We start from the raw sequence: 27,020 nt of genomic DNA on the forward strand, positions 1-27,020 counted from the left end.
AGTATAGTAAACTTATTACTCTCTGGCCATATGGTATCCTTAATAAAGTTATCTCCCAATTAACTTATTCTGAATTACCTATTACTGGGGCAGTTTATAAAAAGGATAAGATTACCTTACTAAAGGCAGTTACCTTGGAAAATAGCCGTGGATTAATCTCGTTAGTTTAGAAGGCTGGAAGGGTATCTGAGAGAGCAAAGAAGAGAGTAGCTACTGAGTAAGTACGTAAGGATAGAGCTAGAGGAGGAGAATCAGGTGATCAAGTAAAGGGGAGGGTACCAAAAAGGGCTAAGGTAGCTATGGGAGTATCTAGACGTAGTGGGAGGCATGGCTAGTAAAGCTTAGTATGGGTGAAGTGTCTTTAATATATCCTTATTTTATTATTCCCGATATCCAAATATTACCCGATTGGGCAATCGGGCCCCTGATTCCCTAATCAGACGCCCGATTCGTAAAGAAGCTCCTATTCCCTAATTATAGCGTCCGATTCCCTAATCGGGGGCCCCGATTGGGAAATCGCTCGTATTAGTGTATGGGGGGTCACATATCTTATAGTTCTAATAATAGAGGCTCCGGATTCGTTTATCTGAAAAAGGAATTACCTGGGTTTTTATATAGCTTTTCTATATAAAATACCGAATATATTCTTATTAATTCTAGTAGCTTGAACCTAAAGAAATATCTTACTTATTCCAGAATTTTATATAGTTCTTCTATTTAGTAGACTAGCTTATAGCTCGAATAATTATTTTTCTAGTATTTAGTAATAATTCATATCTTGTTTCCTATCCGAAATCTAATAGTTAGTAGTATTTATTAGCTTAAGTAATATAATATTCTTATATTTGTATTATATTCTCTTATATCTTTTATTATAATTTATAGAGCCATATTACTAGGGCCTTTGCCTCTTATCTATTTAGCTTTATCTTTAGGATATCTAATTATATTTGAGTTTCCTAATTAAATAATATTTGCGGTTTATAGCCCTTTTTTATAAGAAACGGGAACTGGCCCGTAGTTTTATAAACTAGAGCTACTTACTAGTAATTAATTATTACTACCTATTTATTCTAATTATTCTAGTAATAGTTTATATAGAGATATAGCTATTAGTTAAAATACTAGTTAATAATCTTTATCTGACTATTAGTTTAAAAATAATTAGTAGTTAATAACTTGAGCTTTATACTAATATATTTATAGAACTTGCTTTAGAAATCTAATATAAACTAGAGGCCTTAATTAGATACTATAGTCTTCGGGATACTAACTTAATAGATTATATAAATAAGAAAAAGAGGTACTAATTCTTTACTTATAATTATATCTCGAATAGAAATTATAATAGGGCATTTGCCTAAATAATTAATAAAGATTACTACTATATTATACTTATTTCTATTCTTTAGATACTTTTTAAAATCTACTAATATATATTACTAAAGGTAGTTAGAAACTAGTAATAAATATAAGAAACTTGGCTTTTTATTTCTGGGGATATAAGATTATTAGTAAGTATAATAATTATTCCTATACTAATTAATATCTGTTCCTTGGCCTAGCTAGTAATAGCGGACCTAAAGAAGTTATTAAAGGTTCGCTTTTTCTAGATATCTTATTAGGGGCTATATATATACTTCCTAAATAAGAATAGTATATAAGGGTATCTCAGGAATTATTATACTATTAGATATAAATAGTTTACTATATTATAAAAAGAGGCTGCCTTATAATATCCAAATGCCTTTCTTCTTATTCCTAGCCTTATTCTATAGTTCTTCGAGCTCTAGTAATTCTCGGTTTTCGCTTAATAGCTTATTTATAAGCTATATACTATTATACTAGGTTTCTTTCTGAACCGGGCTTACTAAGGCCTTAATTAGAGCTAACTAGAGATTATATATAATATTATTATTAATCTTTTATTATAAAAGGAGAATTTGGGTTTAATAGGCTACTATTACCTTATTCTAGATAATTATATCCTTATATTTCCTGCTTAAAATATTTGCTTATTTATTTAACTTGCCTGCTTAATATATAAGCTTGAAATAGTAATAAGAAAATACTTTATCTAGTAAACTTGTCTTATTAAAAGCTTCTTTATAGTTATAAAGTACTTAAGAGCTTAGTAGTTTAAGTAAATTATAAAGGGTATTTTTTATAAGCCTTTTAGCTCCGCTTGCTATTTAGTTAAAAAAGAATAATAATAAGTATTTCTTTATTATAAATATTATAGTTTAGCTTTACTAACTATATAGTTTTAGAGAAGAATACTACCGGATACTAAAGTCTTATCTAGGGATCTTATTATAAGAAAATACCGGCTATAACTCTATTTAATATATCTATCTTAATTATAGTAATATAGAATTAGTACTAAGAGTATAGCTTATTTTAGCTTAGTAAAACCTTTTTAATACTAATCTATTTATTTAAATAGAACTCCCTTATATATTAGAGCTATTAGGGGCTTTATTATATAGCTATATTCCGTAATAAAATACTAATAAAAGTTATAAAAGCCTAGAAAGCCTTATATTTCCTTAATTATTATTAGTAGTTACTAGTTCTTAATAACTACTATCTTATCTAGATCTATTTTAATATCTTTAGTAAAAATAATAAAGCCTAAATACTTTATATAAATAACTTTAAACTCTAATTTCTTAATATTTACTTAGAAGCTGGTATCTTATAGTTACTAAAGAATCTTTTATATATAGTCTTTATATTTTAGGGAATTATTTAAATAAATTAGGATATTATCCAAATAAGCTATATAAAAGATATTAAGGTAATTAAAGAAAATATTATTTATATATCTCTAATATATAATAGGGCTATTAGTTAGGCCTTTTTAAAGAACTTTATATTTATAGGCCCTATATCTTATATGAAATATTATAAGTTTTTCTAATTCTGGATTTATTTGGATTTAATAAAATACTTATTAAATATCTAGCTTTATATAGACCTTGGCTTAAGCTAGCTATATAAGAGTTTCGTAAATAAAGAAAAGAGAATAATAATTCTTTTATATTAAGTTATTTAGCTTATAATAGTTAATATAGAATTAGAGAACTCTATTAGTCTTCTTTATAAAAAGGATTAGAGATATAAAAGAGAACTAGCTTGGTTTAATAAAGCTCTATTAAAGATTTTCTTTAAGGAAATACTTGACCTCTTATAGTTTATAGGTCGACTATTAATAAAGCGGGAAATATCCTAGGCTTTCTGGGCCTTTGGGATTATTAATCTAAATCTTATAATTATATAATTAATATAGGAATAAAATATTTAATACTTCTTTTAAGAAAATATTTATAAAACCTTTAAATTTTTCTAATAAGACTTTTACTAGCTATTATAGCTCTATTTCTCCTGGCTATTACTTGCCCGGAATAAACTTGTTTTCTTACTATAATTCTAGCTCTTTATTAATCTCGAAAAATAATATTATAAAGAAAAGGTTCTTCTTCTTCTATAAGTTTATTTAGAAAGTAGCCGGCAAAATACCTGTAATATTAATTATAGGCCTCGACTAGATCTTATAGCTTTTCTTTAGATAGTATAGTTTTAATATTCCTATCTCTAGCTTAGGAGAAACCTCTATATTTCCTAAGGCTATTTATATTTCTCTATAGTAATAAGTTTAATTCTTTTACTATATATGGCTTCCTGAGCCTGGCTCGGAAAAAGATTAAGGGGGTTTCCTCTCTATAATCTAAGGTTTCTAGAACTTATTTATAGCTATAGTTTTATTTCTTCTATTTATATCTTTTTAGTACTAGTTACTTTTCCCAGGTTCCAAGTTCTTATATATAGTAATTAGGATCTTATCCTAATTCTTCTTTCTAGGCTAATTATCTAACTAGATTAATTTTCTATTCTTATAATTAATTAGGATACTAGTATTTATAAATTACTATTATTCCAAAATTGTATTATACTTACCTAGCTCTATAACTAGTATAAATACTAGAACCTTCTGTTTATTAATTAAGAGTATAAGCTTAATATAGTAAGTAATAGATATGGCCCGCTTATTATTAAACCCCCTTATATTATAGGGTAATATTAATTAAGTAGACTTAATATCTAGGAATTATTTAATTATTTTTATAAACTTGGAATTAATAAAAATATATCTATTTACTCTGGTATTAATAAGAGAAGAAGTCTTAATATCTAATCTATTATTACTAACTATATAAGAGAGTATAAATACTTTACTTTCTAATAGCTAGTTCAAATTAACTTTTACTATATTAATATAATACGGCCCTAAAGAAGAGACTTCTTTTAGGGGTCCTCGTTTTCCTGCTCTATATTCTTAGATAGCTTACTTATAGTAAATACTACTAGCTTGGCCGCTAAAACTTGCTTTATATACTCGGTTTTAGGCTCTGAATAGTTTCTAGATATATAACCAAATCTATTATAGTTATAGTATTTGAGATCTAAAGATCCGGGCTTTGGGGTAATAGGCTTATCCATTACTAGAGTCTTAAGAGCGGGCTTTATATAAGAAGCGCCTCCTAAACTTGGCTTATTTATACCTTTATTAGCTTTCTTGAATATCTGGTCTTTCTTTTTATAATAAGCTCGGATCTACTAGTTATTCGTAATATAGTATTATATAAACTCCGTAATATAGATAGACGGGTTATTATAGTAGGTAGCTATGGCCTCTTAGAGCTTTCAGGTAAGCTTGTTATTTAAATTGTCTTTAAGGTTCTATAAGTTAATATTTCTGTTTACTATATACCTCAGGAATAGAATATAAAACTCCTGAAAGGTCTGGCCCTTTTTTATAAATAGTTCCTTAAATACTTACCGAATATTATATTTCTTATTCGGGTTACTATATAGCTCCTCTAGATAGGTATATAGTTCTCTAATAGTCTCGTATATATATTAACTATCCTGGTTTAGGCAGGGAGAGATTAATATAAGAATATAGCTACCTATATAGCCTGATATATAAATAATCTTGAGGTTCTTTATCTAATAAGTATTAAAGTTACTACGGAACTTATTCTTGATCTAAACTAACTAATTATTAAAGGTAATACTATCCTTGATTATACCTTTGAAAATGGGAGAGTTAGGGAGTTTAACTAAATATCTATTTTCTAGAATAGGAGAACTAGTTATTCCGGCAGGCTATATAATAAGCTTCTTAATAATAGCTTCGTTTTTTTATAGGACTTACTTGATTTCTCTTAGCTAATTATAATAATTCTTACTATAGGCAAGAATATCCCGTATCTTTAGAATTAGCTTAATAATCTCTTTATATAAAGCCTCTAAATTCCGAAATAACTCTTGGAACTCTGCCTTTAATAAGACAGGTCCCTTTTCTTTCTTTACTTTCTAATAAAGAGTATCTTTTCTACTATAAATATTAATAGGATACTTGGACTCCTCAGGAGACTTAATAAAAGGCTCTAGTTTACTTTCTAGTAGTATACTAGTAGTATCTCACGCTATAACTCCTTCTGACTAGCCTAGTTATTCCGGGACTTACTTTCTTATATCTTCTTTAGTAATAAGATTACTGGCCTGTCCGCTTGCCTGGCCGGTCTAGGACTTTCTTTTCGTTCTAATATTAGTTAACCGGTACGGGAGTAGCCATAGTATATTATATCTGTACTTATTAAAAACCAATTAAATAGGTATTATTTAAATTCTCTATAGGATTAAGAAGTAGGTAAGCTTTAAATTATATTATAAGTACAAGATCTAGGGCCTAGAAAGCATAGTTAGACTATCTCTATTTTAATAATTCAAAGCTAAAGAGAGAAAAGGATCTCAAAGAAGCCTCGGATCTAAATAATTACAAGCTATATACGGGCCCACGTATTAGCTTAAGCTCGGGGTTACATATAACTATTAGGTAACTACAGATACTAGATGCCTCGCTAGTTCTAGTCTAACCCCTACTAGTACTATATATTATTTCAAGAATATAAAAATATTACTTTCTTAAAACCATAATACTTTAGGAACTCCTATAAGTAATAGGTTTAAATCCGGTACTAATATATACTTATTCTTAATTATATTAATTTTAATAATTTCTTTTATAATTAATTATAGAATTTCTATACCTGAAACTTTTACTAATAAAATTCCTAAAGAACTAACTTCCTATTTAAATATATCTTTTAATTTAGGAACCGGAATTAGGAAAAAACTAGTTAATAATAACGGATATAGTCGAGGTTTGAGTTTTAATATTAGTAATAATAAGGTAATAGCTTTTCTAGTTTTATTTCTATTATTTATACTTTCTTTTTTATTTTATTAGCTTAATACTTATAGTATTTTCCCTTAATTTCGCTAAACTAGATATATTTAATAATACTATTAAAAATAAAAATAATAAATATAATTTTACTAATTTTACTAATTTTTCTGACTTTTCTAAATTTTCTTTTTTTTTCTTTATTTAGTATTCTTTTCTTTTTCTAGAAGCTTTTCTGAATTATTTATATAATTTCTTATTTCTAATTTCTTTTCAATTCTTATTTCTAATTCCTATTTACTATTTTACTTAAAATTAAGAATATTTTCTTTTTTAGGTATCTTTTCCGGATTTAGGAATAAGCTTTTTTACTAAAACTAATACTATTTCTATTCCGGTTTTTATTATAACTAAAAATAATATATAAATTAATAATATAACTTTATTTCCGACTATTAAAGTCTATTCCTAACTAAGATCTAATTTATACTATCTTAATATAATATTTCTTATTTTATTTACTTTATTTCTTTTTCTTTTATAATTAGTCTCTATTTCTACTATTTCTATATATTATACTAGTAACTATATCTTATAGCTAATTCGTATCCAAGTTACTAGATATATTAGAAATTAATATAAGATACTAAAATTAATACTTATATATCCTTAATATTTTAGCCTTAGGCTTAAGATATTATAATAGCCCTTTTCTTTCCTAACTTACTAAGCTAATAATCCGCCTTATAAATATCTCTCAGAATTTCATAAGAATATTACCTTAATTATAAAGTTTTAATCTCCCTATATTACTTACTATAAAATATATAAGAGAGAAACTATAATAAGACAAAAACTCATATAAAGTATACTAGAGTATAAAACGTAACTTAATAGCAAAATAATAAATTAAAAGTATAAATAGTAAAGTATAAATAATATATAATATATAAAAGCTTAATTAATTAAATACTTATAAGAGATTATTCTCTAGGACTATAGAAAAACTAGCTTTCTTATATAATTTCTGCAAGTTATATATAAAAGGCCGCGGCCTTTACTATATAACCTAGACCCTAAAACCGCCAAAATAATATAATTTTTAAAGAGTATAGCCTGTTATATTATAATATAAAGCATTATTTATATCTTATAAAAGCATATATAGCTACTAGGCTTATATAGTATTTATAGTATTAATATATAATATATAAGAAATAGGATTTGTTTATATAAAATAATAAGTATTTTATAAAATAGAAATAAGGCAAAAATCAAGAGTAATATTTCTATATACCGGACCGGAAATAGAAAAGAAAGATAATTCAGACCTATAATATATATAGGAATATAAGTATTATAATCTAGAGATATTTTTGAAACTATAAGAAATTAGACTTATATATAATAGACCAAGACTTTAAGTCTAAGAAATATAGGTACTTTACTAGATTCTATTTATAAGTCCTTAATATATAGATAGCTCTATAATATAAAGAACTAAATAATAATACCTATATATTTATATAGAATAATACTTCTATTTATAATACCTATATAATTTGTAATTAGTTTATTATATAGGATATAAGGCAGGTTAATTAGCCTCTATATTCTCCTGATTTTAATCCAATTAAGTATATCTAATAAGTATTCAAGAAACTATTAATAAAGATATATCTAGAGCTCTTAGCAAGTTATAGAAAAAGTAAATAGGATAAAGAGAATATAAAAGAGGCCTTAAAGATATATTAGGCTATAATTCTAAAAAAGACTTTTAATAAATTATATATAAGTATAAGATATAGAATTAAAGCTTATATTATAGCTAGTAAATAATATATAAAATATTAAAGTCATTTTCCGTTCTAATAAAATAATTTTTTTATATCTAAAAAGAGAAAATTATTATAATTAAAATAAACTACTATATATATGAATTAGACTATAATTAATAGAGATTGAAAGATTTAAAGATTATAGTAAAATATAGGATATAGAATAAAAAATCCTCGGCCGAGAATATAATTAGTATAATTATAGCTTTTATATAACTTAATTACTTATTTTCTATTAATATAGCTAATATAATAATAAGTAATTTATATTTATATTTTAATATATAAATTAGATAATTTTATTTAAAAAATTATATAAATTATAATAAATCTTATTATATTAGAAAATATTATATTATATATTATTTCGAATTTATTAATAAAGGCAAATTATAGCTTATATATATACTTATTATTTTAGCTTTTTTAATCTTTAATAATACTAAAATTCGGAAATAATAAATAATTAAATAATAATTTGTAATAAAAAGCAAGATTATAATAATAAAGTATTATATAAATATTATTAATATATTAATATTAAAAATATTCGGGTATATAATATTTATAAATAAAAATATTATAAAAATATATAAAAGCTAAAATATTATTTAATTTAAAAAGTTCTGGTATTTTTATTATAAAATAAAGATATAAAATCCGGAAATTAATAATTTTAATATAAATATATATAAAATTTTGCTATTATTTTCTTTTTAATAATTTCTTTTAATTTAATATTAAATAATAACTATTTTAATAAATAAGTTTGAATTTATTATATTAAAGCCAAATAGTATTATTAATATTAATTTATTTCTAGTAATATTTGAGTTTTAAGAACTATTTATATTAATAATAAATTATTTTCTTTTATAAGCTACTTATATTAAATATAGGAATTTAAGCTCTTTTATATTCAATTTAATAAAGGAAATAATTTTTAAAATTAAAAGCAAGGTATAATTTTATTTCTATTTTATTTTAAATTAATAATAAAAAAAGAAATTATTAAGAAATTTAATTACTTATAAAAATAGCTACTAAATTATATATTAGAACTTTTTATTATATAACATTTTCTTTAATAATATATATAGTATTATAAGTATTATTAATTAAATATATATATATATTTATATTACTTTATTTAAGGTTTTTATTACTTTAATAAATATATATTTGTATTTTAATTTAAAAGTACTTTATATAATATTTTAAAAAAATTTAAAAAAGTAATATATTAAAAATATTATAAATAAAAAAAGAATACAGAAATATAAGTTATTTAAGATATTTAAAAATATTTTAGGAAATATTAATTTTTATATAACGTATCTTAAAAAAGAAAAAGCTACTTTATTTAAGAAGCTATTAAATTATTATAAAAAATAAACTAAACTTATAAAAATAGCTTTTAATAATTTTTTACTAATATTTATTTAGTATTATAAATATTAATAAATATATAATTAATAAATGACTTTATTTTTAAAAAGATATTATATTTTATATTTTTTACTAATATTAATTTCTTTATTTCTGTTAATAATATCTTACTTATAAATTTAATTCCTTTATTTCTTATCTTAAGTATTACTTTCTTTAATTATACCTATTATTATAATAAAACTAGCTAATAAAAAACCAAGATTTCTTTTAATTATATATTTTAGTAAATGAACTTATTTTTTTATATATTAATAAGTATTATTTATTTAATTTCAATTATAAGCTATAATTGCTTTTATTTAAATACTTAGCTTTATTTAAATCTTATAAGAAAAACAAGTATAAATAAAATAATATAATAATCTCAAATTATAAATTATAAATTATTAATTTATTAATAAAACTATTATTCTCTATTATTTTTTATACTTTTATAATTAGTTATTTAATATATTAGCTTTATTAATACTTACTTAAATAATATAATAATATATTTGAATTATTTCTGAAATTTAATAAGAAAAAGTATTATAAATTTCTTTTTATAAATAATTATTTTAATCTTTTATTTTTAGTATTATTATATTCTCTTTTATTATTTATTTAATATATTTTTACTTTTTTTCAAATTATAATAATACTTAATATATCTTAAAATATATAATAATATTATAATAAATTAAACTCTTTATTAATGCCTTCTTATTAAAAAAAGCTTAATATTTTAAAATTAATTAAAAAATAAAATTAATTCGAAATTAATAATAATTTAAATTTAAGATTATATATTATATTATTTCCGATTCTAATATATTTAACGAAGCTTTAAAAAGGTTACTTTTAATATTTAATAATTAATATTACTTTTAATATTATAAATAAACTTTGAGAAGTTTATAAAATATATTATTATTAATATTTATAAAATAATTATTACTAATCTTTATATATATTTTAATATCTTTACTTTAATATTATAGGCTTGCTTTCTAATATTGAATTAGCTAAAGTAAAAAAGTAAAAGGCTTATTATATATAATAATACTTATTATTAATTAAAGTTACTAAATATTTAAAAATAGATTTATAATACTTTAATTAAATATAGGTTTAGGAAAATAAATATATTAGCTAATAATAACTTTATTTATTATTATTTTAAAGCTAGCCCTAATTCTTTCTTTAATTTAGTTATATTCTTATTAATTTATTTATAATTACTATAATTAAAAGACTTGAAAAGAAAATAAATAAGAAAATCCACTAATATATTTGAAGTAATATTATTAATATTTTATTAATTAATTCAATTTTAATATAATATAAAGAATTAAGAAAAAATTTAAAATTAGACTTATATAAAAATTAAAAATATATTATATTACTTTTAAAAGCCAAGTTTTGAAACTAGCTTCCTAATATAATAGTTTTTATTAATATTATATTATAAACCAAATATATTAATAAATTTAATTAATATAAAACAAGTTCTAATATTATAATAATATTATATAAACTTATATTTTATCTAATATATCTAGTATTAATATTATTAGAAGTACTCTTAGCCTTATTTCTAGTATTTGCTTTATTAAAATTATTATTAATATCGAGAATTATTAATTAATTTATATATAATTAATAATATATTTCTAAATATAAAAAATAAATAATATATTTATTTTGATTTCTAGCTTAATATTTATTAGGCTCAAATTAAATTTAATTAACTTATAATTTAGTTTTCTTTTTAAAAAGCTAGCTATTTTAAATACTAGAAAGCAAGCCTAGTTTCTAAGGCCTTAGCTAAAATCTTTAAATATAAAATAGCTCGAAAAAGTATTTCAAAAAATAAAAAATTATTATTTAATTTATTATTATAATTAATAATATATTTATAATCTATATTAATAAATTAAAATAATTTACTTTTAATATAGTTTTTTTTATATATCTTTAGTTCTTATTATTATCTTTATCTTTATCTTAATTTAATATTTAAAATAATACAAAATTAGCTATAAGTTTATATATTCTCGAGTTATTACTAATATTAAATAAGGAAATTATATAACTAAATTTAGAAAACAAGAAAATATTTCTATTATAAAATAATAAGTTAAATAAAAGAAACCTAAATTAAATAAATTATATACTTCAAAAAATAGCTATTATAAAATAAAGTAGGCAAAAAAGAAAGCTAGTTTAAATATATATAAAATAATTAATAAAAGAAATTTAGTAGTTTAAATAATTATTTATAAATATTAACTTATTAAAATTAGTTTATTACTTATAATTATTATATATTATTCTAAAATTAATCTAATTTTATATATAAAATCTTAGTTTTTTTAGGCTTTTACTAAACCTTATTTATTATATAATTTCTAATACTCTTTGGCTTTATTAAAAATTAAGAAATTAATTTATAATTAATTTAATTTTACTCGAAATTTCATTTAATATACTTATTTTATAAAGCTTATAATTATTTCTATATAGCTAAGCCAAATTAACTTTTTCTTTATAAAATTAAAAGCTTATAATATAAATTATATTATACCTATTTTAGTAATTTATTTGATTTTATTATAATAATTATAAATTAAGCTCATTTCAAAATTATATAATTTGCTTTTATATTATTTTTTATATTATTTTATTTACTTATAATTCGTTTTTTTAATACTAATATATAAGAAGTTTTAATATTATTATTATTATATATATTATTATTTATTATAATTATAATTTCTAATAATTCGTCTTTTTTATTTTTAAGTTAGCTTAAATTAAAATATATAATATATAATATTATTTATTAGCTTAAGAAAGGCTTATTAATATTCTTTTTCTAATATATAATCCTCTCTTATATTTTCGCTATTTTCCGGAGAAAACGGACGCTATTACGTGAATGGGTCTATATAAGAATACTAAAACTTCGGGAATACCAAAACTTTAGGCCCGCTCTATAGTTCAGGCTCTATTTCACAGGCTTTATAGGCTCTATAGGCTCCATATATTCTATAGGTTCTATAGGCTCCCTTTTATAAGATTTATAGGCTAATTCCACAGGCTTTATAGGCTCCGCAGGCTCTCAATAAATACCCTTCCTTTAAACCGGCTATACTACTCCGGATACAAGTCCTTTTGCCCAATTATAAGCTTCCCTTTTTACAAGAATAAATATTGACTTTATACTTGCGAAACCTGTCTTATACGAAAGCATAACTAATACTATAAAGCTATAGTCGAGTTTATATAAGAAAGGCATAACCGGCAGATCTTACGGATAAAGAAAGCAAAGCTACGGGTATAAAAGTGTGGGATATGGGATCCTATAGACTTAGAGAAGGCACTAGCAGAAGGAGAAGCCTAAAGGAAGGCTTGGGACAAGTAGAGGAAGTTTTAGGCTCGATTACAAGATAATAAATAGTAATGGTATAAAGAGGGGAAGCAATGAGAAATAGAGTAAGAGAGGAAATGAGAAGAGAATAATCCGGTAAGAGCTTGCAAATAGTAAGTAATAGGGCTAATATATGGCAGTTTATAGATAAGTATAAAAAGGGAAAGCAGGAGTAAAAGCAAGAATAAAAGCAGGAGCAAAAGGAAGCGTGGTACTAGCTTATAGCTAGCTAATATTTGGAGATATAAAGAAGAAGAGGCTTGCAAATAAAGAAGATATACTTACGAATAAAGAAGAAGAACCTGCGGATAAAGAGGGACTTACGGATAAAGAGGAGGAACTTGCAGATAAAGAGGTATCTATAAATTAATTTATAGATAAGCCTATAGCCTATAAGTAGGAAAACCTGTCTATAAATACTTACTAACCCTTTCTCTTAGAATACTGCTCCAATTATAATTAAAAACGACGCCTTTCTGAATTTGGATATTTCTTTATATACTCTATATACCAAAAACGGAAGCAAAAGTCAAACCGTTAATATAGAATTTAAAGAAAGAAGCAAGTAAGAATATCGAGACTTGAGAATAAGCCTACTAGAAATAAGCTTTAAAGGCATATATAAGCCTGTAGTAAGAAATCGGGTAAGCAAGAGCTTAGGAAGGCAAGAGCAAAAGAATACTATAAATATTTTATAAAAAAATAATAGAAAATAGCCTTTAGAAGTTAATAATTATTTAAATAAAAGCCTTTAAAAGACCGCACGCTTATACGTTATATTATTGCGAGCTTGCAAGCGTAATGTGGCTATACTTAATAAGGAAAAAGAGCTTAATAAGTAGAAGTAAGGCTTAGAAGGGCCTGCGAGAGGAAAAGGGGAGCTTTGCGGGCGAAAATAAGGCTCGGGAGAAAGTTATGAATAAGAGTACGGGTAGTAAGGGGCTTGCGGGGGCAAGTGAGGCTTGGAAGGGCCTGTAAGAAATCCAAAAGAGTCCGCAAAAGCAATATTACTTCTCTTATAATCGAAAAAAGCTCTTAAAAAAGACTAATTTCCCGCATGCTTACATGCTACATTGTGCTCGCAAGCTTGCACTAATGTGGCTATACTTAAGGAGAAGGTTTTATAAGTAAAAGTAAGGCTTAAAAGGGTTTATAAAAGAGAAAAGAAAGCTTTACGAATATAATTAAAGGGTCTAGCAATTCGTAAAGAGAAGTAAAGAGCTTTATAAATAAGAATAAGGCTTAGAATAGCCTATAAAGAGAGGTAAATAGCTTTATAAGTAGAAGTAAGCCTTAAAAGGGCTTATAAAAGAGAAGAGGAAGCTTTATAAGTATAAGGCTTAGAAGGCCTATATAAGATAAGAGAGCTTTATTATAAAAAAGTTATATAATTCTTTTAATCTCGAATCGAGATTAGAGCAAAATTAAAAACTAGCCCCGGAGCTTATATAAGGCCGCCAGGCTTTAATTTTAGTAAAGCGGCCCTAATCTCGTATTATAATATAGCTAAATAATAGCTAGCTATATTATTATAAAGCATTTTTATTATTAGCTAAATTATATTATATAAAGAAAATAATAAAAGTAGGCTTCTATTATTACAAGAATTATAATAATATAATAGTAAGAAAAGAATAATAAGCTAAGCTTATATTTATATCTCGAGTAATATAATATTATTTAAAGAAATAATTATTATTATAATAATTATAAATATTAAATTCAAAGAAGTAAATTAAGAAGAATTAAGGATTTTAGCTTTAAACCAGCTATATTACTAAGGCTTTTTAGCTATAATAAAACGTTTTTAATAAGCTTTAATAAAAGGAAATTAATAGTAAATAGTATAATCAAATTATTAAAGGAAGAATATTAGAAATAAATTAAAAAAGAAATAATTAAATAATAAGAAATATGAACTTTTATAAATATTAAAAGTAATAACTAGCCCGTATATATGCCTTATTTAATATAAAAGTTACTAAATTCGAGAAAGCAAATTATAATATAAGTTAGGAAATTTATTATATCTTAATTATTAATAATCTTTTTTATTTCTTTAAATATTACTAGCTTTATTATAAAAAATTAATTTTAACTTTAATTATTTCTATTTAATTTTTAATACTCAAATATTTAATAAAAGTAATAATTAAAGCCAAGTTTTAAATAATTTTAATATATAATTATATTATTTATATCTAAATTTCTTTTACTAAATCTTATAAACTTTATAATTTTCTTTTTTCTTTTCTTTTTAATAATACAAATTTGTTTTATAATATTAAATTTGTTAAAAATTAATATAATATTATAATTCTTTTATTAAGCTTTAGTTTTAAATATTATTTCAAGCCCTAATACTTTTAATTTCTAATAATATTATAATAGCAAGCTTCTAATATATAGATTTAGTATTTCTTTTATTATACTTATTTATTAAATTGAGTTCTTATATATCTTATAAAGAATTTCTTTTATTTAAGAATAAAGTCTTTTATTTTCTTATTTAATTATAAAATAAATAGCTTAAAATAAGAAATAAAATTATTTAGTAATTATTTTTATAAAAATTGCTTTCTTTATTATAGTACCTAATTTTAGTTTAATTAACTATTTTATATTTATATAATTTCACTTATTAAATTATAAAATAACTTTTTTCTAATTTAGTTTATTATAATAAATATAGATCTAGAAAAGTACCTAAAATATTAACTCGAAGTTATATATAAATAAATATTACTTGCTAAAAAGAGCTCTAATAGCTATAAAAGCCCTTATACTAGTCTTGCCTCTAGTACTAAAAGCCTTTCTTTATACTTTTTTAATCTTAAGGTCAAGATTAATTAAGAATAAAGGCCAGAAAGGGTTTTCTTTATTTTTATTTATTATAAGATTATTATTTAAGATATCTTTATAAAGAAAGCCGGCCTTATATAAGGACTTATGTCCTTTAATATAGCCCTCTAGTATGGCAAGTAGAGCTACTCGAGAGCCAGTCTTATAAATGGGCTTCCCATAATTACAAAGGATAATATACCAATGCACTTGATTTGGTAGAGCATTGCTGCCGGCCTTTATTGGAGATTTTAAATAGGATTACTTTCTAGGCGGCAAAGGTGTGCTAGTCTGACTCGATGACCGCTTCAAGCCAGCGGTACTGCTGCTGCTACCTTTCCGTGCACCAGCTGTACTTGTGCTTGGGGATATCATCAAATGTCCCGGCCGGTAGTTTTCCGCCTTCATGATATCCAGTCCCTTCCGAACATTGCTTCGAATGTCGTCATCCGTACCGAGGACCCGGACAATCTGGCTCCCATGCTTCATCAATTGCCCCCAGCCATATCATTAAAACCATCCTCGTCAATTTTACCAGAACTAGATCATTCATAACCTCGCCTGTAGAGCCATTTTTGAATGGCACTACGAACAACGTAATGAATTCTTTGTGCGGACTCAAATTAAGACGACGCTGTCTCCGTCCAGTCAAGGGATACTAGATGACAAGGTGCCTCATTTATCTTCTCGTGTAGCCGTACAGATACTGAGATAGCGTAACCCACGATTGAGAGGGTATTCGATTCGTCGCCGCCGGCTAGTGACTGCAGGGAGTCCATCTCCACGGCGCTCTTTCCGCGGAAGCCTAGCGTGGTTACATTGAGGCTCTGCCAGGTCTCGATCTTGACGATGCGTGCTTTGATCCTCGCAGGATCGCGCTCCTTGGCGTTGTAGACCTGGATCATAATAACGAAGGACTTGAAATGCGGATTGCTCGCGTAGGTACCCGGGATGAACTCGACGTGCATGTACCTCTCAGTCGCCATTTCAAGGAGGAACTGGTTTCCCGCAACGTCCCATATCGCCCTGGGTTCCACCATTCGGATGTGCCAGAATCTTTGCCCTAGCTTCTCCCACGGTTTCCAGCGCAGGCGAATGGCGTAGTGTTCCCACCGACTGAGTTGCCATACCAGTGAGTTAGAGGCTTTCAGGTTGTTCAGGATGCATACTGATTCGTAGAAAGCACTACTATAGAAATTTCCTCGGAATGCATTCTGCCGTTCCAAACTTTCGTAAAGTCGGACGAACAACCCTGGCCCAACTTTTCGAAGGAGGATATAGGTTAGACCCTCATTCTGGCCACGAAAGGCAGGGTTCGGATACTTGAGGTCCAAGATGTAGTGGTGGCTAAATCCTGGCACTGCACCCTGGTATTGAAGCCTCACATTAGGAAAGAGGATGCCTTGGTTTGTTAGGGAGAACTGTACGCTCAACCTGTGAGCGAGGTGGGCTTTCCTATTTTTGTGATAGTTAACCCCCACATTGCCAGCGAAGGCTGAAGGTGCTGGAGCTAAGATGTCCATGTATCCTTTCCCTATTGCTCCCTTGGTCCAGGCAAAGATGGAGAGATCATTGTATTTTTTAATGATTTCCTCCTGGAGCCGAGTGAAAGCAGCGGCACCCTCCCCATAGAGCATCGGCATATTGACGTCGAGAATCCCCAGAAGACTATACGACAAGTCCTCAACCCTAGTAGTCTGTCGTTTGGCTAACCAAGATATCCGCGTAGCGACGTGGAAATCACGGACGTCACTTCTCGGGGGCATGAGCAGTAAGGATTTAGGGAGGCCCGTGGCGCTGGCGATCAGTTGGTAAAGATCATTCCTCATCCCGATTTTCTCCCACTGCGAGTTCAAGAACCGTACGTGTCTCGGCGCAAGCAACTCCTGGAGAGTCCAGCCGCGGGTAAACCACCTACATCGACGAAAAGCAGTAGCGAACTCGTCTGAACGTGAATGGCCATCAACTTCACGAAGCTCGAAATCGTTCAAGTATACGAAGCAAATTTTCGACTGCCGATACCAGCTAAACATGGAATTGATAGCCTCGGTCAGCTCTGCGCTACTGGTTTTGTCAATGCAACACGTGTCAACCCAAGCGTAGGAGCAACCCTCCTTGACCGCCTCCTTGCATGTTGCTATTATCTTGTGGTAACCGGCCTTCTTTGTAATGTCGAAGTTCTTGTCCTCGCGGGCTCTGACGAATTCTTTGAATGACACCTCCTCATGCTCCCAAGTGTGCGAAAGGATAGCATACGCAGGAACAAAGCCATAGAATGGCTCCAACGAAAGAGTTGACGTGTTAATCAACCACATGCTGTCATACGCACAAATTCACCAGAAAATAAGCAAGCGCAACTCTTCGCATGAACTCGTGAACAAGTGCGGATCTGCTACTCAAAATTTCGTCTTATTATTGGATAGCATAAGACATTATTCATAGCTCAAAAGAGAAAATAATCGTGATAGATTTCAGCTAACAAGCAAGCGCTTTCCGTGTTTTAGTAGCCAAAAGAAAGGAAACTAGGTGGTCTGTGCTTTGGGTTGCATTGGGCATGAATGTAAGATTATTGCCCGAAAAAAACGCTGTCGCGCGCATGCCCCAGATGCGGCTAGCGCGCGGATCTCGCTCACTGCCCGAGTGAAGCGTGCGCCCGGTTGCCACACCCCTCTAATTAATTAGTACAACAACAACAAGCATTTTTCTTCTAAAAGAAATTGAGAGAGTTATAGTATAATGTACTAATAGCAGCTCCTTGTTCTCCGTTTAAAGAAATACCTTGCTGCGGGCGAGTTATCTCAAATTATAATAGAAACTACTACTACCCTGCTTCTGAAAACGCTATTGCTGGCGACAGCGTTTTTTTGCCCTGTAAAGACCAAGCTTTTCAATATTCGCGAGGTAAAATAAATGCTGTCGCTCGCGATAGCGTTTTTAAAGGAATTTGAGTGGTGGGGGGGAGGAAGGGGAGTTCCAATATGTTAGCTACTCATTATTAATAAGCACTTATACCCTACTTTGTATACTAAAATAATTGCGTATTACGATTTTATTAACTTGTATTATAATTTTGCTAGTTATTAAGATATATCTAACTAAGGCCATTCTCAAATAAATTATATTACTAAATATATAACTATTTTCAAATATATAATTATTTCTAAATAAGTTATATTAATAAGAAAAATAGCTTTTTATATATAATATATATTAGATATATAATTAAAAAGTAAATTAATTTAGTTTTAAATAATTATATATTAAGTTTTAATAAGGCTTTATTTCTTTACTAGTTTATTTACTTTAAAAAGAAAATATTTTTATATTATTATATTTAAAAATCTTTAATTTTGCCTTAATTTCTTAATTTAATATTATAATTTCGCTTTTTATTTAGTTAGCTAATATAATTACTTAATTAATATTATTTATATTTTATTATTTATATCTTATATATTTTATTACTTATATTTTATATATTTTATTACTTATATTTCGTTATTTTTTAGATTATATAACTATATATATAATGTATTTATATTTTGGTTTTCTTTTCCTTAGCTTTAAATCGTCTTTATAAAAGACTTTTTATCTTGCTTTTTAAGCCCTAAATACTATACTTATAATAATATTTAAAGCTTACTTTCTTTAATTTTATAAAGAATTTCAAATAAATTAATTTAGAATTATTAGAAATAAAAGCATTACTAAAATAATAAAATCTTAGAAATACGAGTAATAGGCTTTAAAATAATAAAAGCGAAAAGCTTTAGAACTTTTAAAATAATTAAGTATTTAGATTTTTATAAATATATTAGAAATTCTTTTTAAAAACCCAAAAATCAAAAAACCTTATATAAAAGCTATTTTTTAATTAAGTTCTAGAATAATAAGTACTTATAAGCCAATAATCTAATTATTATTCTTAAGTTTTATTTTATAATCTTATAGGCTTTATATATATACTAGTAAAGAAATTACTAAAAAGAATATAATAAAGAAAAAAATATAATAAATTAATTTTTATTAAGGCTTTTAAATACTTTTAAAGCTTTTATTAGTTCAAGTATTTTATTAATAGCTCTTTTAGAACTAAATGCCTTATTAATATTTCTAAAGAATTTATAAATAAATTTATAAAAATAAAGCTTTTTATTTTTATTATAAGGCTTTTATATATTTAATAACTTATTATTATTAAAGACTTATATAAATAGGCTAAGAAGCCTAATCTTTTATTTAAAAACATTAATATAATTATAATTAATTATTAAAAGAATATTTAAAAGACTATTATATATAAGAATTCTTATAAAAATATTAAAAGCCTTTTTAATAATATTAAGCTTTATAATATTAAATTCAAAGAAAATATTAAGTACTATTTAATTATAGCAAATTAGTTTATAATAATTCTAGCTACTTTTACTTTATTTATTTCTACTATTCCCGTTATTTTTATTCTTTTAAAACTTTCTTCAAAATTTCCCGAATTATTTTATTTTTATTTCTATTTAAAATCTTTTATATCTTATATTTTCTTTAGAAATATTAAGGTTACTAAGTTTTTAAAGTCAATTCTCTTTATTAGAAATTATATTATTTTTAATAATTAGCTAATTCAGATTAAGAATAAGCTATAAAGTAATATTAATTTATATTTTTAATAAACTTATATATAATATTTTTGCTCTAATTAGTTCTTATATAAATAAGAATAATTTAAATTAATATTATTAGCTTTTAAAGTTAGATTCTTATTTAAAGGAATTATACTTTAATTCTAATAAAATATAAAATACTTATTTTAATTTTAATAAACTTTATAACGGCTGGTATTATATAATTGGTTTTAGCTAAAGGAATTAGTTTTAGCTAAGGTTCCAAGCTATAGTTCAAACCAAGCTCGCTTCCAAAGCTCGGCGTTTTAGTAGTCTTAGCTATACCTACTTATCTACTACTATACCTCACTTCTTTCTCTTTAGCTTTAAATTCTCAAGATATAGGAAATTATTAATCTTTAAGCCTCGTTCTATTACTTTATTCCTGCTATTATAAACTTTAAATATATTTTAGTTAAATATTTTAAAAGTTTTATATTTTCTTTTATAATTATTTATATAAGGCAATATTAATTTTTAAGATATTAAATATAAATTAAATAAGAAGCTTTTATTAAAACTTTAGAAATTAATTTATATATATTATAATAACTTTTTTATTAATATTATTTGCTTTATTTAAGATTATATTATTAATAATTAATAAATTAAAGCTATATATAAAAAGATTAAGAAATATAATAAAATAAAAGTCGGTCTAATTAAGTTTATTATTATTAGTTTACTAGTAATATATAGTACTATTATATAGGCGTGAAAATACTAATTATATTAGTTAGTAAAGTTATTATTATTTAGATATAGGAATTATAATATTATAGTATTAATATATAATCCCTAAATCTACTAAGCCTAAAGAGATCTAGTTTATTTATCGAGTTATTTATAAAATATGAGGTTATATAACTATATCCCGTATCCCGTGACTACGCACGTGACTCCTAAAGAAATAGCTATACTAATACTAGAAACTCTCTAAAAACGCGAAAAATAATACCTTTCTCTAATTATATACAAATTACCTAATCTGGCCTAGTACTAGATTTCCCAAATACTTTATATATTTATATTATTTCTAAGGTTTTAGTTATATACTAAAGGCTATAGCCTTTTATATATAACTTTTCCTTCTATAATATTCTCCTATTCTATATATCTATTTTCTGCTCTATTTGTACTTAACTTATTTCTTTATATCTAATTATATAGTATTTGTATTAATTAGGTAATTAAGAGTATTTATTAGCTTTAATTTCGTTATAAAATTAGCAGGATTTAATTCTCTCTTAATTTATTTAACTTCTGTAATCTCTCGTTATTTATATATCTAGTAAAGATATATTATATTAATTATTAGATGCTTTTCTCAAGTAGTTCCTAATTTAATAAGGCATTTATATAACGGCTTTGAGTCTATATAGATTACTAGTAATAGTTCTATTTCTAGTATTTTATTAATTATAAATTTGACTAAAGCGCCTATATTAAAGCCATAAGCTATATTATAAAGTTCTAAAGCTAGAATACTTCTAATAACTCTCTTGTATTTAGTAAAGAACTAGTAAATAATATTAGTATATCTAGTTCTATTTACTAGAACTAGAATATATCCGATTTAGGGAAAGAGATCTTTATTATTTATAAATAAAGCATTCGTAAAAATAATTAAATATAAGAACTTCTTTACTAGCTTTATAAATTTCAGTTCTCTAATAATATTCTCAATTTACTATTAAATATATTTATTAAGTGCCTTTATATTAGTTTCCGAGAGTTTAATAGCTTAAGTAATAATTAATAGATTATATAAAGCTTCTAGTTAATAGACTAATATAATATATACTTCTCTAGTATATTAGGTAATATATTAGTTTTTAATAGAAAGATTTTAATAAATAGTATCCTTATTACTTATAATAGTAATATTCTTTATAGAAATAATTCGGAAGTTTTTATACTAGTATTTTTATATAAGAATAATTCTAGTAATATTCATATAAATAATATCTCTATTAAATTTGAGATTATAATTAATAGTAAGGTATTTATATTTCTTAGCCAAGAACTTAGTCTCTTAGAGCTTTAGTTACTTTATTTTTATAAAATTATTAGTTCTAATAAATAGAATATTATTAGTTTAAAGGCTAATAATTTCAAAGAATTACTTATTATAAAAAAGGCAAGAATTATAAGTTAACTATTCTATAGAAAGCTCATTAGTATAATAGAAATAATAAGTCTTAAACTAGTAATTCCTAGCTTCCGGTATATTATATAGTAGTTTTATAACCTTTAGAATAGAATTATTCTTTAGATTTAGCTCTCTAATAAGTTTATAAGATAGGTTAATATAAAAATTATAATTAAGCAAGATTATTAATTATATATAAGCTTGCGAGATATTATATAAATATAACTTTATAGTATCTATTATTATAATAATAATACTAAGAATAATTCTCTAGCTAATATATTAAATAATAAGTAATTATATTAATATTATATATTTCTTACTATTATTATAAGCTTAAATAACTAGTCTCGATTTCTTAAACTCTCTCTCTATATTCTTATTCTTAATCTTATTAATAAACCGGGAATTAAAGATACGTATCTCTTTTAGTATCTGAGATCTAGAAGTAATCTTAAATATGTTTTTTTCTAGAAAGCTAGTAACTTTAACTTAATGAGAGTTCTTATATAGATTATTATTCTATAGGAATACCGTAATATCTAGGGTCTTATAAGGGTATTTTCTGCTATACTTTAGTAAAATAGTAGAAATAGTAAAAGAAATTATATTTATATTATTTTTGGCCTTATTATAAAGTTCGGGAATAGGTTTAGATTCGGGGCTATTAGTAATAACCTTAATATTCCCTATATAAAAGGGCTTTATAAAGATTTAATAGAAGATAGTATTATTATATAATAGAGCTAGTATATAGTTCTCTCTATTAATAACTACTAGCTTATATAGTTTATTCTAATTACTAGATTAACTAGTATTTCCTTTATATTATATAAAAATATCCGAATTTAAAGAAGTTTATAAATATTAGTAATACTAGAACTATTTTAGGTATTTAAGGTATTTGTAATCTGGTATCTGGCTTAAAGCTTCTAAATTTCTATTATTACTTTCTTGAGTACTATTAATTACTATAATATAATTAGTAATAGGGTATTATATTTAGTTATTTGAAATAAAGTACTATAAACTAAGAGAATTAGAATAATATTATTAAGTCCTATAGAATTATTAATAGCTTGAAAAGCTATTTGAAATATAATATCTTTATTAATTCTATTAATTTCAGCTATAATAATAAGATATATATATTAAATCGGGCTATAGTAGTATTTTATAATTCTAATAAAATTATAAGCTTTTATAGAAATAATTTTAATTTTAATTCCTATAGTATTTATAAGTTAAATAAACTTCTTATTAGTAAACTTCTTTCCGGTATTTACTATAATCTAATTAGGAGAACCTAAATAGGTATTAATCTAATACTACTTTAGGATATCTCAAATATATAATATACTAATATTTTAAAGCTATTAGCTAGCTTAATATTAAGTACCTTTATTAATAATATAAAGTATAGGCTTACCGAAAATATAGAAAATATTAATAATAATAGAATAATTAAAGCTAATATTATCTTTTAGATTAAACTTGAATTATTCTAGTAATTATTCGAATTTCTAATATTACTTATAATACTTTATAAGATATTTAAGGGCTTCTATATTAATATTATAGCCTGCTTATTCTAGTATATTTCAGAGCTTATAAATAAATAAATAACTAAAATAATAATATAAATATTATAATTCGACTTTTATAAGAAAGCAGGAATTATAAATAAAGAATTCGGAAATAAAGCTTTATAATATAGTATTCTAAAGCAGGAAAAAGTATTTAAAACATTATACTATAAATATAAAGTATCTAGTAAAAATAATGAGATAATTAGTAAGATTATTAAAGTAAATTTCTAGCTTATTTATATTAGCTAAACTAAATAGAAATAAAGTCTTTATAAATATAATATAAAATTATATTTGCCTAATTAGTATTCTTACTATTATAGATCTAATAAAGAATATAGATCTAATATTAAACTAGATATTAACTTAACTTTTAATAGTTTTATTAAGTTAGATACTATTATTAATATATTATAAAGCTTGGAATTAGTTAGAACTAGTAGTTAAGAATCTAGAGGCTCTAGTATTAATTATGACTTTATAAAAGCAGTAAGTATTATATCTTAATATATTATTAATTATAAATATCTAGGTATCTTTTATTTATTTAATAAGTTCTAAAATATAGTTTTTGCCTATTATCTAATATATATAAAAAAGAGAAATAAGATTATTTATAAGAATATTATTTATAGGAATAGTAAAAGCAGGAATAATAGAAGTAGCTAAGAAGCTCTTAATAGAAATAAAGTAAGAATCTAAGTAATATTTCTTTTCTTTATTTATTTCTATTAGTAAAGTTTTAAAAGCATTATTTACTAGTTTGCCTTTATTACTTTTATTATTCTCTTTTTCCTTAAATTCAGTAATATACTATATATAAGTATTACTAAAATATTTATTAAAATTACGGGTATTTCGGGATCTAAATTAGTAAATATTTCTATTCTTAAATCGGGCCTTTTTAGCTTCTTATTCTTCTAGTATATACTTCTATAAATAGTATTTAGGTCTCTTATATATAAAATATAACTTCGGAATATAATTATTATAATTACGGGGCTTAGAGAAGTTATTACGGGTTTCGAAGTTATAGCTAGGTCCGTATTAATAATTCCTAGATAAATAGTAACTTAGAGAATTTTAAGAATAATATTATTAATTAGTAAAATAAGCTTCGATATTAATTTATTATTTTTTCTTATAGGTAATAATAGATAATTAGAGCTTATTAATAAGCTAGCCGAGTTTATTAGAAGAATCTAAAACTATATATTAGTATACTAGTAAGCCTTAATAAGAAATAATAATCTTATTATATAAGAATTTAGTATTTTATAAAATAGAAGTAAGGCTATATTATAATTTATATAAGTTATTAATTAGTATTTAGATAAGCTTAAATATTATCTTTTTAGGATCTTTTACTATTTTAATTACTAAGGTAATAGTATTTCATTTATCTAAATTTCAATAATAGAAACCGGGGCCTTTAAAAAAGCTATAAATATTTATATAGGCCTCTTTATATATATGGCTTAAGAGCTAGTTATTATAGAAGTAGTCTTATACTAGTTCCTTTAATATAGTAGGAAAAGCTCTTACTAATACTTCTTCTAGAAGCTCTATATATTAGTAAATATTAAGGAAAATAGTAAGTTTATAATTAAAACTATTATTAGTTCCGTTATACTTTTATACTTTAGAATATATCTTTACTACTTCTCTAATAAGCTTCCTAGTAATAATAGTAGGCATTAATTAATAGAAGTTCGGGTTTAGTAATAATACTAATAGTAATAAAAGTAAAAGTAATAAAAGTAAAAGTAATAAATAGCCTTAATTTCTTAGCTAAGAGTATCTGGTTTCCTTATATCTAGTTTTATCTAGAATAAAATAAACTAATATAATAGGTCCCTAAAGAAAATCTGTTCTAATTAGACTATTATTAATAATATTAGTTTTATTTCAGATATTCTTTATTTTCTTTTAGGCAAGATTAATAAAGAATTATATAATAATAAGGTTTCTATAATTCTATTTAATATAAATACTATTATACTAAAGTTAGACTCGAAGATTTTATATAAGTATATAATTAATTAGACTATATATTATAATATTAAAGTTTTTAAAGTTATTCTAGAATAGATCTTATAAATTATTATTACTTTTCTTATATAAGATATACTAATATATCTTAGTAATTAGATATTTCTAAAGATTAGCCTTTATTATAATTACTAGATTAATACTATTCTCCTATTTCTTAATTAGTTTCTTTCTCTTATTAGTATTTATACTAAACCAAGTTTAGGTTCTCTCTAATATATATATATATATATGATTTATAGCAGGAAAGATTTAAAAGTAAGATAGTTCGTAATAGGTTTATAGAAAGAGTTTAGTAATAAAAGTATTTAGATACCTGATTTAGATACTAGATATCTGGTTTAGATATCTAGTTTAGATACTAGATACCCAGATATCTAGTAAGAATATTAAAATAAATATTTCGCCCTTAAATATTTCATTTATAATAAGAAATTTAGGAAGTGAAATATTATAATTCCGGGAGGATCTAAAGCTTAAAGAACTCAATTTAATAATAAAATCAAAGTAGTAGTTAATAAGCTTTAAGGGCATATATAGGATATATATTCCGGAGAGAAAGTCCTATAAATACGGGTATTATATAAATAGAAAAGATAGTTTCTAAGAAAGTAGCCTTGGGGCCAAAAGAAGTTAGTTTTAAAGAATAATAAAAGTTAAATAGATAAATAATTAAATAGCTAACTGCTTATTAATTAGTAAGAGCTAGTATTACTTTTTATAAGCTATTAAATACTTTTATAAAGTTAATAAGTAGTTCTTTTCTT

The 27,020-nt window shown here is 24.0% G+C and overlaps 2 protein-coding genes across 2 annotated transcripts; both read right to left on the bottom strand.

Annotated features, from left to right (window-relative positions):
- Positions 1–15,781: 15,781 nt before the first annotated feature.
- Positions 15,782–16,388, bottom strand: K444DRAFT_723592 (uncharacterized protein). The gene has a single exon (XM_024888595.1). The coding sequence runs from the start codon at positions 16,286–16,288 to the stop codon at positions 16,061–16,063; it is 228 nt and encodes a 75-aa protein (XP_024736240.1). The 5' UTR covers positions 16,289–16,388; the 3' UTR covers positions 15,782–16,060.
- On the bottom strand, positions 16,161–18,224 carry K444DRAFT_613319 (HET-domain-containing protein). Its single transcript, XM_024880322.1, has one exon. The coding sequence runs from the start codon at positions 18,112–18,114 to the stop codon at positions 16,423–16,425; it is 1,692 nt and encodes a 563-aa protein (XP_024736241.1). The 5' UTR covers positions 18,115–18,224; the 3' UTR covers positions 16,161–16,422.
- Positions 18,225–27,020: the final 8,796 nt, after the last annotated feature.

Source organism: Hyaloscypha bicolor (assembly GCF_002865645.1).
Source record: "Hyaloscypha bicolor E unplaced genomic scaffold K444scaffold_86, whole genome shotgun sequence".
Taxonomy (NCBI): Eukaryota; Fungi; Ascomycota; class Leotiomycetes; order Helotiales; family Hyaloscyphaceae; genus Hyaloscypha; species Hyaloscypha bicolor.